This window comes from Labrus bergylta, chromosome 18 (assembly GCF_963930695.1).
Source record: "Labrus bergylta chromosome 18, fLabBer1.1, whole genome shotgun sequence".
NCBI lineage: Eukaryota > Metazoa > Chordata > Actinopteri > Labriformes > Labridae > Labrus > Labrus bergylta.
Genome location: NC_089212.1, coordinates 9194164 through 9208555, shown reverse-complemented (window position 1 = coordinate 9208555; position 14392 = coordinate 9194164). Strand labels below are relative to the sequence as shown.

Genomic DNA, 14392 nt, shown 5'->3' with positions numbered 1-14392 from the left:
TATTTTGACTGGAGGGAGGAGCTCCTCTACCCCCCCTCTCTCCCTCTTGTCCAAATATGGTCACGATGGTGTTCGTTTAGTAAATGATGGTTCCATTTACAGTCTAAGGCTGCGTCTGAAACTGCAGACCTTCCTCCTCTTCATACTAAATGTCACATTGAGTATGTTTGTGAGAAATATTCCGATCTTTACAAGATCGGAATTTTTAAGTATGAAACTGGAGCACACTGGTCCTGATAAACTGCCCCACAATGCACTGCGGCTCTCAGACTGTCCAATCACAGAGCTCGCCTGCAGGCCAACTATCGACTTAAAAAAAAAAAAGTTCTGTGCTCAAATCAATTTGACATGTTGCTCATTAATATTAAAATGAGCAAGTAGCTTTGTCAGTAATGAACTGATCTTTATTGTTGTTGAATTATATTTACGGACTGACGGTTGCGTTAGCTTGATGCTAGCTCATCAAACAGAGCTATGTATGCTAAGTATGTCACATGACTCGTATGTGTTGCTAACGGCAGGTTAGTGTGCAGTATACAGTGGGTACGGAAAGTATTCAGACCCCTTTACATTTTTCACTCTTTGTTTCATTGCAGCCATTTGCTAAAATCAAAAAAGTTCATTTTATTTCTCATTAATACACTCAGCACCCCATCTTGACAGAAAAAAAACAGAAATGTAGAAATTTTTGCAAATTTATTAAAAAAGAAAAACTGAAATATCACATGGTCATAAGTATTCAGACTCTTTGCTCAGTATTGAGTAGAAGCACCCTTTTGAGCTAGTACAGCCATGAGTCTTCTTGGGAATGATGCAACAAGTTTTTCACATCTGGATTTGGGGATCCTCTGCCATTCTTCCTCGCAGATCCTCTCCAGTTCTGTCAGGTTGGATGATGAACGTTGGTGGACAGCCATTTTCAGGTCTCTCCAGAGATGCTCAATTGGGTTTAGGTCAGGGCTCTGGCTGGGCCAGTCAAGAATGGTCACAGAGTTGTTTCGAAGCCACTCCTTTGTTATTTTAGCTGTGTGCTTAGGGTCATTGTCTTGTTGGAAGGTGAACCTTCGGCCCAGTCTGAGGTCCTGAGCACTCTGGAAGAGGTTTTCTTCCAGGATATCTCTGTACTTGGCCGCATTCATCTTTCCTTCAATTGCAACCAGTCGTCCTGTCCCTGCAGCTGAAAAACACCCCCATAGCATGATGCTGCCACCACCATGTTTCACTGTTGGGATTGTATTGGGCAGGTGATGAGCAGTGCCTGGTTTTCTCCACACATACCGCTTAGAATGAAAGCCAAAAAGTTCAATCTTGGTCTCATCAGACCAGAGAATCTTCTTTCTCATAGTCTGGGAGTCCTTCATGTGTTTTTTGGCAAACTCTATGCAGGCTTTCATATGTCTTGCACTGAGGAGAGGCTTCCGTCGGGCCACTCTGCCGTAAAGCCCCGACTGGTGGAGGGCTGCAGTGATAGTTGACTTTGTGGAACTTTCTCCCATCTCCCTACTGCATCTCTGGAGCTCAGCCACAGTGATCTTTGGGTTCTTCTTTACCTCTCTCACCAAGGCTCTTCTCCCACGATTGCTCAGTTTGGCTGGACGGCCAGGTCTAGGAAGAGTTCTGGTCGTCCCAAACTTCTTCCATTTAAGGAATATGGAGGCCACTGTGCTCTTAGGAACCTTGAATGCTGCAGAAATTCTTTTGTAACCTTGGCCAGATCTGTGCCTTGCCACAATTCTATCTCTGAGCTCCTTGGGCAATTCCTTCAACCTCATGATTCTCATTTGCTCTGACATGCACTGTGAGCTGTAATGTCTTATATAGACAGGTGTGTGCCTTTCCTAATCAAGTCCAATCAGTTTAATTGGACTCCAATGAAGGAGCAGAACCATCTCAAGGAGGATCAGAAGAAATGGACAGCATGTGAGTTAAATATGAGTGTCACAGCAAAGGGTCTGAATACTTATGACCATGTGATATTTCAGTTTTTCTTTTTTAATAAATTTGCAAAAATTTCTACATTTCTGTTTTTTTTCTGTCAAGATGGGGTGCTGAGTGTACATTAATGAGAAATAAAATGAACTTTTTTGATTTTAGCAAATGGCTGCAATGAAACAAAGAGTGAAAAATGTAAAGGGGTCTGAATACTTTCCGTACCCACTGTATATAGTTTGAGTGTGTAGTATGCAGTGTCTGCTTTCGGACACAGCCAAAGAGACCACAAAGAGGGGGAGGGGTTAGGGGCGGGGCTGACTTGGATTGACGGGTTGCTACCACGGCGACCTGAAAAAAAATGTATTGAGCATTGGATTGGACTAAAAGAAGCTGTGAGGAGTAAGATGTTCATGTTTTCAGTATTTTGCTGCAGGAAGTGACCACATATGGAAAATAGGCGGAGCCGGAGAGGAGAGAGGGGAATGTCTCTGTAATGAAGATGTTTCATAACTAGAACCGTTCAGTTAAAGTACAAACAACAGATATTAAAATCACTTATTAAATGTTAGTATTTAAATAATATTATAGCGCTGACTGCCAATCAAAGTATTCTGCTTTTTTTTAGTGTTTGTAGTTTTAGTGAACTTTTAAAGAGAGATGTAGTTCTGACCCTGTTCGTACTGTTAGAACTGGTTTAACTGGTGACAGATTGACTGGTTGTGATTTGAATGACTGTGAGTGATGTCAGTGATGTTGCAGCAGGCTTTAAAAGTGACCAATCAGAAGCCAGCGGCCCATAAATACCTCCATTCAAATTAAATCTGATGGGGATTAAAACACACACACACACACACACAAAGTCCAATTTGCCCATTCCTATGTCACCATGACAACAGGGGTTTGTCAGAGCACCTCGTAGACAGCCCTTCACTTCCTGTCATTCTTCACACACTTCCTCCAGGAAGCATCTGGGTCAACAACAATCATCCTCCACCGAGCGTTTCCATCGTTTGTTCAAATACAATACTGAGTTTGTGTGTGTGTGTGTGTGTGTGTGTGTGTGTGTGTGTGTGTGTGTGTGTGTGTGTGTGTGTGTGTGTGTGTGTGTGTGTGTGTGTGTGTGTGTGTGTGTGTGTGTGTGTGTGTGTGTGTGTGTGTGTGTGTGTGTCTGCAGTAGCAGCGCCATTAATCACACACTTCCTGTCAGATCAAAGAGTTTCAGAACAAAATGAAGGTCTCTGAAAACATTTTGATGAAAAGTGAAACTTTATTCTGAAATTCAAAGGAAGAACATCACATCCTATCCTAATGAGTCCTGGAACATTTCCATGCACCATCAGTCTTTTCAAGGACAATCCAGAAACAATACAAACTGTCCTGGAAGTCCTTGATAAAGTTTAAAACCCACACACATCCTAATTTGTGTTTACGTGAAGGTACACCAAACCTTTTCAATGACCTCTGGAATACATTTAACGAGTGCTTTACCTTTTTAGACTTTCAGTGTAATCTGTAATGAAGATGTCTGGTCTCAAAGGAACCTCCCAAGGACCTCTGTCATCTCCTCAAGGGATCCTTGAACCTCTGCAAGGACAGCTTGTATCACTTCAAACATTAGTTTAACCTACTCAAGGACCTCTGATATCTCTTGTATATATCCTGGAGACTACTCAAGGATCACAAGGATCCCTTAATCATCTAATGGATCAGTGATATCTTTTCAATGAACCCTTGAATCTCTTCTGGGACCTCTGTCATCACCTCAAGGGCACCTTAACCCTCTACAGGAACCACTTTTCTTATTTCAAAGTCTTCAAGGACCACTGAATCTGTTCAGTGCCTCCTGGAGCCACTCAATGACCAAAAGGATCGCTGAACCATCTTATGGACCAGTGATATCTCTTCAGTGAATCCTTGAGCTTCCTCAAGGACCACAGTTGACATCTGATGGACCACTGGAACTCCTCAAGGTACTGTTTGAACTCCTTAATGACCCCAGGAGTTTTCTCAAGGATCTTCGTAAACTCCACAGACTGAGATCTCTATAATGGCCCTCAAAAATCCTCAAGGTTCTATTAAAGCCGTTACTTGAATCCTGGAACCATATTCAAGGACCAATGACTCTTGTCATTAATCCTTGAACGTTCGTAACAATCCCTGCCATCCCATGTAGGACCTGAGAACCTTCTCAAGGACCACTGTAAGATCTTCAAAGACTCCTGGAACCTCTTCAAGAACCACTGTAAGATCTTCAAAGACTCCTGGAACCTCTTCAAGGACCACTGGAATCAGAATAAATGTATAAATGTGACGTCGACTTGTCTGAACCAAACCTCATTCAGAAAATAACGACTTTAAGGATGTGTTTTCAGAGTCTGGTTTAGTTCGAACATGTTTGTGTGTTCATGTCTGTGGTTATAAATACTTTCAAGGTGGATATCTTTACAATTGCTCAGGTGAATCTACATCTACAGCGTCTTAACTTTGAACAGGATCAACAAGTTTTATCTGACTTTGAAAAATTATCAAATTCTGACTGAGGTTTGGTTCAAACAAAGATTATGAAGCTGGACTCTGCAGTTTGTTTCCTGTCTCTCTGAGTGAGCGACGGCGTTTCTCTGGAGGAAACGAGCTCGCAGTATCAAGACACAACACACTTCCTGTCCCACAGGAGAGGAGGGCCGACTAGGTCCGGGGGGAGGAGGAGGAGGGGAGGAGGAGGGGTGAGGCTGACAATCAGTCTGTTAGTGGAGCTACTGTGGAGGACTGCAAACAGAAGGAGGCTCTGACAGAGGAGGAGGTGAGGAAGAGGAGGACCTTTCTGAAAACTGCAAGAGACACCAGGAGGAGAAACCAGGAGGAGACACCAGGAGGAGAAACCAGGAGGAGACACCAAGAGGAGACACCAGGAGGAGAAACCAGGAGGAGACACCAGGAGGAGAAACCAGGAGGAGGAACACCAAGGGACAGAGAGGAGCTGAATGAATCAGATCTGTTTTTGAGAGTTTTACTGACGGTAAGAAAAACTTATAGAGCTAAAACTGTGTGTGTGTGTGTGTGTGTGTGTGTGTGTGTGTGTGTGTGTGTGTGTGTGTGTATCTGTGTGTATCTGTGTGTATCTGTGTGTGTGTGTGTGTGTGTGTGTGTGTGTGTGTGCATCTCTGTGTGTGTTTGTATGTGTGTATCTGTGTGTGTGTGTGTGTGTGTGTGTGTGTGTGTGTGTGTGTGTATCTGTGTGTGTGTGTGTGTGTGTGTGTGAACATAAACACGGAGAGAATTAAAGAGATAATGATCCATCAGACATCCTGACAGGAACCCAGGAAGCTTCCTCCCCTCCTTCACTTCAGGATGCTTCCTCGCTCTCTTCTTAACTTTGATTTCTCTCAGAACAAAAGCTGAATATTCCACTCTGAAACTGAATATTCTCATCATGCTCTTCAGCAAGAAGATGTGAAACTCAAACACAGGGAGTGACGCCCTGTGTTTGAGTTTCACATCTTCCTGTGAGACTGATTCACCTCTTTGTACCTTCTTTTCCTCTCTTTCAGGGGCGTGTCCAGAGGGGTGTTCAGGGGTGGTGTGGGCCCCCTTTGAAATCTGAATGGTGCCTCCCCAAAATCCCAAACTATGATTGGCTATTGAGCTATTCAGAAGCGGGGCTTCAGTTAAAAAGATTCTGGCTGTGTTGCAACAGGCTGCTTCGTTTAGCTGTAAATAAACAGTGAGCACAGATTTGATAAGGCGGCTTCTTAGGAAAGGAAAGAGTCCAAACTGCTGCACCCTGTCTGACTTGACAAGAACGCACTAAGAACATTTGGGTATTGAACCATCGCCAATAACTCTTTTTCTGCTAAGTAGAGTTTGGATGCAATATTCTAAGTATTTGTAACTTTGCAAATCTTCTTCAATTTTACAAGTAAACATCTGTATGAACTTCTACCTTTCTTTGAACTAAGAAACACTTCTAGACTATGTTTAGCATTAAACTCTTTAAGAGGTTACTGATACCCACCCCCCTTCTTCTGATTCAACTATAAAAGTGTTTTCTCTTTTTCTTCTTTGAACTTTGCTGCACATTGTTTCTTACACTCTATAGTTTTGCTCCTTCTACTTGCAAGAGAATTCAACTCAACAGAGAATACTGCTTGACTCAGATCATTTATTCAAACAGACTTTTGTTTACAGACATTTCCATGACATTACAAGTTCAGATCATTAATTGTCCTCATTAGAAACAGTCCAATAAGATGTATTACTGTTCATAACCTCCCAGACTCATCGCTCGGTCTGATGGTACCTGTGTGCAGAAGTTTTTAATCTGCTGCACAGGTAACATACACAGGTTATTTCTGACGATGATGATACGTTTCTTCTTAGAGAAGTTGTTTCTTATTGGAATGTTAAGATTATAATAATGGAGGTGTTGCTAAAGTACGTTCAGACTCCTGACGCCTTTCTTATGGAAAACCAAAACCAGCTTCTTTTGTTTTGTCCCTTCTGAACTATCCAATCAAGAATCTGATGAAGAAATGAATCAGAGATATAAACATAGAGTGGAGTATCGTCTGCATATAAAGCCATCAGAAATGTCTTCTTTGAGCTGAATCATTATCTCTGGTTTTAAAGGAGAAAAACAGAAAACAACATTTTGTGCTAATATCTCTTTTATTTTGACAGCCTGACACCATCAGAGGGGGAGGAGTCAGAAAAGATGGAGTCAAGTGTCTGCTCAACCTGGGTTTACCTGTGCATGGTCATCATCATGTTCCGAAACATCTCAGCTGATCCCGATCCACCTGCATCCTACACTGTCCATCCCCAGCAGATCAGCTTTGAGCATGCGATGAAGGTCTGCTCCCCCGGCGTCCTCACCACGCTCTCCACCCAACAGGAGGTCTCTGAGGTCCTTCAGCACGTCTCCAACAAGCTCCTTAATCTGAATCAGAACAAGTTCACCTTCTGGGTGGGTCTGAGGAGCCTGAAGAACGAGTGTGTGGTCCCCTCGCTGCCCCTAAGAGGGTTCAAGTGGATCCAGGACGGCAGTCAGAAGTCTGAAGTGATCCACTGGAGGGAGGAGCCTAAACACACCTGTACCTCTTTACGCTGTGCAGCACTGCAGGGGGAGTTTGATGGGACGACAGTGACCAGATGGGGTCTGATCCCGGTCACCTGTAGGAACAGCTACCAGTTCATCTGTAAACTAACACCTGGGGACAGAGAGACCCCCGTCAAACCTGCTAAACAACAACCTGAACCAGCCACACCTGAACCACCTGGACCTTCCACAGAACAACCACCTGTACCTGTAACACACACACATCAATCTACACCTGTAATACATATGCCAGATCCTGATTCTGAACGTTCTGCCCCACCCGAAACTAATCTGAAGCCTAACACTGGACCAGATCTACAGGGACTTAAACCTGGCGCTGACCCTGTGTCAGGTAAGAATACGTGTGTGCGTCCTAAAGATCCCAACGACACTCCCGGGATCCGGTCATTCATCCTGGACCCTGAGAACAGCAACAGGATCCAGGTGGAGTGCTGGTTGTCTGACCTGGTGGAGCTCAGGTGTTTGGGTCATCCTCTGGTGTGGCGTCTCTTGGATGACTCGCCCGTCAACTTCTCTGCCGTCTGCCATCCGTGCGAAAGCGGCTTCAAGAGAGACGCTTTAGGACACTGTGTGGACATTGACGAGTGCAGCACCACCGCCACCTGCAGGCACACCTGTCTAAACTCTCAGGGCTCCTTCAGTTGCGTCTGCTCTGATGAGGACGGGAAACACCATGACGAGGACTCGCTGGCCTGCAGGGACACTTCTGCAGACAGCCAGAATGGCCTCTTGTCAGGGATCCTCTTCCCCGTGTTGATTGCCATAGCGGCGTTTGTGGTGCTGTTGGTGGTTGTGGCGGTGACGGTGAAGTGCTGCATGACAAGGCGGTCAAAGAAACACGACATGGAGAAGATGGCCATGAAGAGCAAAGAGGACAAGGATTCCTTTCAAACAGCCAATGAGAAGACGGCGACATGAGGAGGCAGCGCTGTGATTGGTCAAAGGCTGTGACATCATCAATGAGAACTCTTACTGTTCACTGCCTGATGAAAATATTTGTCTCAAAAAACATTTCAGGGAGTTTTTATTCCTTAAAGTAAAATGTCTGACATAACGTTCAAATAAAGTTTTTCTGTTTTTACACTGAAGAGAAAAAAAGCCATAGAAAGTTATTTATAGAAAGTTGTTGAATATTGACTCTGATCTCAGTTCAGACGTTTAAAATCTCAGTCACAGTTTGACCTGAACTCCGTCTGACAGGTGGCAGCGCTCTGATGAACCTGGAAACATAACCTTGTGATTTTTTTCTGTTTTAAGTTTTGAACTTGTTTCTACGACGTTGTCCTCTCCTCGTGTTTAATCTCTTCATTTTAAGATGATCTCACTTTTATTCCTATTTTATATCAAACCTTCCATATGGATGTTGTGGTCGACTTGTGTGACTCTGAATGTTGATAAGACTCGGACTTGTCTGCAACTCGACTCCATTCCATGTAAAAGCTTCTGAATGTTTTGTTTCTGAATCTGAAGGAGATTTTATTGAAAGACTGAAGAGTTCAAATGTCTGTTCTTACTGAGCATGTAAAACTGAATAAAATAAAATAATGTGTTGAATGTATTTCATACTTCAGAGTGTACCAACAAACACAGATCACACACCCGTTACAGGTGATTTTGCTCACCTGTTACCTGTTCCTGCAGGGGGCGCTGGAGTCCGATGGATGGCGGTCTCCATGCTGGAAATGCTGTCTCAGTCTAACTTTCAGTCAACCTAACGACAGGCTGAGAGCTGGAGCTGAGGCAGGTTTTAAACCTCCTGACAAACCGTTACACCGTGAATAACTCTTATCCTTCATCAAATCAAAACGGATGAGTCATCAAAACATTCACCCCCCCGTACAGTGTGTGCTGATCGAGACATGAGCTAATCAGACCTATTTGTTTTTTTGAACCAGGCTGTAAACATGTTAATCTCTGCTGTAAAAACAGGCTTTTTTGAATGGGTGTGTATGTGACTTCCTGTGCTTCTGCAGCCAGCCTCTAGTGGACACTTAGAGGTACAGGAGTTTGCTGCTTAGTGTGTATGTATGTATTTGTGGGTCAATGTGTGTGTTCATGAGCTGTTTGTCTGCAGAGAGGAAACAGCTGATGTCTGAGTTTTTTTATTGTTTATCAGGTACACACACACACACACACACACACACACACACACACACACACACACACACACACACACACACACACACACACACACACACACACACACACACACACACACACACACACACACACACACACACACACACACACACACACACACACACACACACACACACAGCCTAAAGCAACGTCTATTAAAATGAACCTGGATGAACATCCTGAAGGTTTATAATCAGTTCATACAGTTATTATCTACACTCTGATTATATGATGCTTATTATTGTTTACCTAATCTATTAATCACTTAAACAGTCAATCAATGTCCCCCTTCTCTCTCAGTCTCTCTCTCTCTCTCTTAATCTCTCTCCCTCCCCTCTCCTCTCTTTCTCAGTCTCTCTCTCTCTCTCTCCCTCCCCTCTCCTCTCTCAGTCTCTCTCTTTCTCAGTCTCTCTCTCTCTCCCTCCCCTCTCCTCTTTCTCAGTCTCTCTCTCTCTCTCTCTCCCTCCCCCTCCTCTTTCTCAGTCTCTCTCTCTCTCCCTCCCCTCTCCTCTCTCTCAGTCTCTCTCTCTCTCAGTCTCTCTCTCTCTCCCTCCCCTCTCTCTCAGTCTCTCTCTCTCTCTCCCCCCCTCCTCTCTCTCAGTCTCTCTCACTCTCCTTCCCTCTCTCTCTCTCTCTGTACCGGAGGATCGTCTCTCCGATGCATCCGGTGGATCATAAGAGGAGCAGCTGATGAACTGAAGATGATTTTATTTTTCTGAATCTCTCCATCATCTCTCTGTCATGCAGCTGAACACCTCCTCCCCTCTCTCCTCCCCCTCTTCTTCCTCCTCCACCTCGTCTCCTCTCCCGGTCACTCTCGGCTCTCTGGAGGACGGTGGCGGGGGTTTCTTCCTTCTGAATGACTCCGGTAACGGCTCCCTGTCCGGCGGAGCGGCGCCCTCGGCGGGCAGCGCGGCTCTCATCTCGTCCATCTACTCGGTGGTTTGTCTGGTTGGTCTGAGCGGGAACTCCATGGTCATCTACGTCATCTTCCGGTATGCTAAGATGAAAACGGCCACTAACCTGTACATCCTGAACCTGGCGGTGGCCGACGAACTGCTAATGCTCAGTGTGCCGTTCGTCGTCACCGCCGCGCTGCTGCGCCGCTGGCCGTTTGGCGCGGCGCTGTGCCGCCTCGTGCTCAGCGTGGACGCCATCAACATGTTCACGAGCATCTACTGCCTAACGGTGCTCAGCGTGGACCGGTACATTGCGGTCGTCCACCCGCTGCGGGCGTCCCGGTACCGACGGCCCACGGTGGCCAAACTTGTGAACGTGTGCGTGTGGATGTTCTCCCTGCTGGTCATCCTTCCCATCATCCTCTTCTCCTCCACTGCGCCCAACTCGGACGGCTCGGTGGCTTGTAACATGCAGATGCCGGAGCCTGAGAGGCGATGGATGGCGGCGTTCGCAGTCTACGCCTTCCTGATGGGCTTCCTGTTTCCGGTTCTTGCCATCGTGCTGTGCTACGCGCTCATCCTCAGTCAGCTCCGCGTGGTGGCGCTGCGGGCCGGCTGGCAGCAGAGGCGGAGCTCTGAGAGGAAGATCACGGTGATGGTGACGGTGGTGGTGTCGGTGTTCGTGGTGTGCTGGATGCCGTTCCACGTGGTGCAACTGGTGGGCGTGTTCCTGCAGCGTCATGACCCCACCCTCAGCCAGCTGGCCGTCGTCCTTGGGTACGCCAACAGCTGCGCCAACCCTCTGCTTTACGGCTTCCTGTCCGACAACTTCAGACGCTCCTTCCAGAGGATCCTGTGTGTGCGCTGGATGGAGGCCCCCGAGGAGCCCCTGGACTACCTGGACTACTTTAGCACGGCCCTGAAGAGTAGACGCCTCAGCCTGGACCAGGACCAGGAGGAGCAGGACAGGCCCCGCCCCCACAACACCTGCTCCAGGATGTAGTCTGAACTCTGATCTGCTCTAGGATGTAGTCTCAACCCTGATCTCACCTCCAGAATGTAAAGCGCCAGGCAGAGCTTCAGGTGTTTCTGCTTTTACAGGTGCTCCAAGGGCTCAAATTACACCTTCAGGTCCACAAAGAACCACGGTGGTCCCAGCTTGAACCAGGTCTGACATGGAGATCTCCAAAAGCAAGTTGATTGGTTGATAAACACATCATGTCAGCTGACAGAGACATTTGATCAGAACTTGTTTTAGAGCCTTTCAGCTCTCAGACGGAGGTTCTAAAGGAGATCTGGACCTTCAGGATTAATCAGATGACGGTCTTTAAACTGGTCTTCAGGATGAATTATTTTTATCAGCCAGAAACATGAATGTGAACTAACAATGATGTCACACAGAAGATGTCATACTGATGACTCTGTATTCAGTGTTGTGTTAGACATGGACCCGCCTCCTTCAGGTTGACAGTACTTTGTCCCATAAAGTCTCCAGAGCTCAGCCAATCAAAAAGAGGGGGCGGGGCAATCCTCTAATCCAGCAAAGAATTTACATTCTTGTTTTCATTCGGCAAGTGGAAAAAAAAGAAAAGATTCTGATTGGCTGCAGAGAGAAATGTACTGCTATTATTAGCCATGCTAGCCCCAGCACCTCATGTTTACAATGCTACTGAAGCTACTTCCTGTTAGCTTCTGTTGTTGACAGCAGCTTGTCAGCAGGTGGGTCGTGCTGCGTTCATGCGCTGCTGACTGTTTCAGTTTTCCCCTCATGGAGAGTTTATGAGCTTTAAAGTTTCACTGAGCGGCATGTTTCCATGGTGACCATGCTATTGTGACATCACACTCGGGGTTTGAAACTCACATGTTCAAACTTTTTTATTCTCCAGGATGTTCGGCACACAAACGCCAGAATCTGACTTACTATATTATCTCATGTTTCCACCGGGAAAAAAAACACAGAAGCTGGACACTGCAAGTTTGAAAGTTGACTGTTGCTAAGCAGCCCAAACATTCTCCTCAGAGTTGCAATGATTGGCTAGTGACATGTAACCCATCCCTGACTGGTTGTTTGATTCAGACATCATAACATCCCGAAGCAGCGAACACAAACAGATCAGACACTTTCAGTTTAATGTTGTTGGTGACATTACATGTTCATAAATGTTATTACCGGTTCATTCTGTTCATGTAACCCAACGTTTAATGAAACAATGATGTACTGTCACTTTAAGTAGAAATAGGAGCTGACAGGAAAAGATGTTTAAAATGAGTTTTTACTCGTGGCTCCGCCTGAAGATTCACTAAACATGATTAACGTCTTCTTCGGGTTGTCGCAATCTCAGAATTTTAAACTTCAATATTCAGTTTGATACGACGGCACAAATCGAGAGATCGGAGACCCCCAATCTTTGATACCAATCATCAAAACTTGCAGGCAAACACAAACACACTGTCTTCATTAAGTAAACATATTACAACATAAACAGAACTGAGAGATTTATTTTTGAGCTTTTCATGAGACGGGACAGCTGATAGAGCAAGAGAGAGAGAGAGTGGGGAATGACATGAGGGAAAGAAGCTACAGGCCGGACTTGGACCCGGGCCGCAGATCCTGAGGGCCATATCCTCCGTACATGGGGCGCTCAAACCAACCACTAGGCCACTGGCGCTCCTTCTGCAATCTTTGATGGATTTCAAGTTTTGGTCTCTTCGCTCGATCATTAAAATGACAGATGACATAATTTAAAAACACATAACTGTTCCTCATGGCGACCCTTCACACACAGAGGGCCCCCCAGACTTTTCTGACTGGGGGGCCAGCTGGGACATACGCAGGGAAGGCCTGAAGTTTGTGCAGACACATAAATGACGTTCACATATTAACCCTTTGTGTCCCCATTAATGATCCAAACTTGTATCACAAGTTTACAACATTGTCATCTGCTTAGCTTCATTAGAGGAGAAGTACAACGTCACAAATACTTCGAATATGACATTCAAACTCCTGCACACTGGCTACTTAACAGAAATACAGTTATTGGCGATGGTTCAATACCCAAACGTTCTTAGTGCGTTCTTTTCAAGTCAGACAGGGTGCAGCAGTTTGGACTCTTTCCTTTCCTAAGAAGCCGCCTTATCAAATCTGTGCTCAGTATTTATTTACAGCTGAACGAAGCAGCCTGTTGCTACACAGCCAGAATCTTTTTAACTTAAGCCCCGCCTCTGATAAGGTAAATAGCCTTTGGGATTTTTGGGAGGCACCATTCAGATTTCAAAGGGGGCCCATGCTATGCCACTCCTCTGGACACGCCCCTGCAGACACTAACATCATAATCATAAAGTTAATGACATTTGGGTGAAAAATTGATGTTTATTAGCTTCAAAGAATCAAAATGTTTCCATGCCTCAAGGTGTCTCTGCCCCGCCCCCTGCCCAGACTCATACAGGTGGATTGGAGGACATTCTGCTTTGTATTTATGACCTTTGAACGTCACAAAGGTTAAAGATACCTCACAGGAAGTGATGCAGCTTCCTGCAGACAGTGAGCTGTCAATCAAATGATGTTTATTGTTTTCAGACTTTAAGATTAAATATCGTCCAATAAAAACTAATTATTTTACTGATTGCTCCCAGAATGCACCTCTCTCTGAAAATCTTTCTGTCTGTGATGTATTGATGATGTCAGTGTGTGAAGTTTCATTGAACTGACCAGAAGAGTGAAAGTTTTCTTTAAAGAGTTGCTTCAGATCGGAACAACATGGAGCTCTGTGATTGGCTCAGTGAAATGCACTCAAGGAATTGTAGTTGAGGTCTTTCCTTCCTTTTTTATCTGTTCATGTTTTGAACAAATGTGTTGACCTGAATCAGCTGATGGATCAATGCGTTGATGATAAAAGCTTCTGTGGGATCAGGTCGGGGGATTAATCTTCCATCTCATCACAGAGTTGCAGCTTCATTTCCTGTCAGCAGCGTGATGGTGACCTCACGGATGATGTCATCACAGCGGCAGCAACATAATGGTTGATGGATCAACGTAGGTCCAGAGTTGTTGTTTTTGTCCCTGGCAGGCTCAGGTAGTTATTCTCAGTGTGTTATCTACAGCCTCAGTTTCTGTGTTTTTATGAATTGCACAAATATGATGTTGAATCTAAAGTCAAACAGCCACACACACACACACACACACACACACACACACACACACACACACACACACACACACACACACACACACACACACACACACACACACACACACACACACACACACACACACACACACACACACACACACACACACAACACTCGG

At 45.3% G+C, this 14392-nt stretch overlaps 2 protein-coding genes across 2 annotated transcripts; both read left to right on the top strand.

Moving 5' to 3' along the window:
• The first annotated feature begins 4677 nt into the window (after positions 1–4677).
• Positions 4678–8606, top strand: clec14a (C-type lectin domain containing 14A). The gene is made up of 2 exons (XM_065966470.1): positions 4678–4948; positions 6610–8606. Exon 2 carries the CDS (start codon positions 6644–6646, stop codon positions 7964–7966), a length of 1323 nt encoding a protein of 440 aa, XP_065822542.1. The 5' UTR covers positions 4678–4948; positions 6610–6643; the 3' UTR covers positions 7967–8606.
• A 1158-nt stretch (positions 8607–9764) lies between these two features.
• sstr1a (somatostatin receptor 1a) lies at positions 9765–14389 on the top strand. Its single transcript, XM_020653710.3, has one exon. It carries the CDS (start codon positions 9929–9931, stop codon positions 11087–11089), a length of 1161 nt encoding a protein of 386 aa, XP_020509366.2. The 5' UTR covers positions 9765–9928; the 3' UTR covers positions 11090–14389.
• The last annotated feature ends 3 nt before the right edge of the window (positions 14390–14392 follow it).

What these genes read in the sequence shown, in the direction of transcription:
- clec14a (XM_065966470.1), top strand. Translation starts at nt 6,644, where the DNA reads ATGGAGTCAAGTGTCTGCTCAACCTGGGTTTACCTGTGCATGGTCATC.
- sstr1a (XM_020653710.3), top strand. Translation starts at nt 9,929, where the DNA reads ATGCAGCTGAACACCTCCTCCCCTCTCTCCTCCCCCTCTTCTTCCTCC.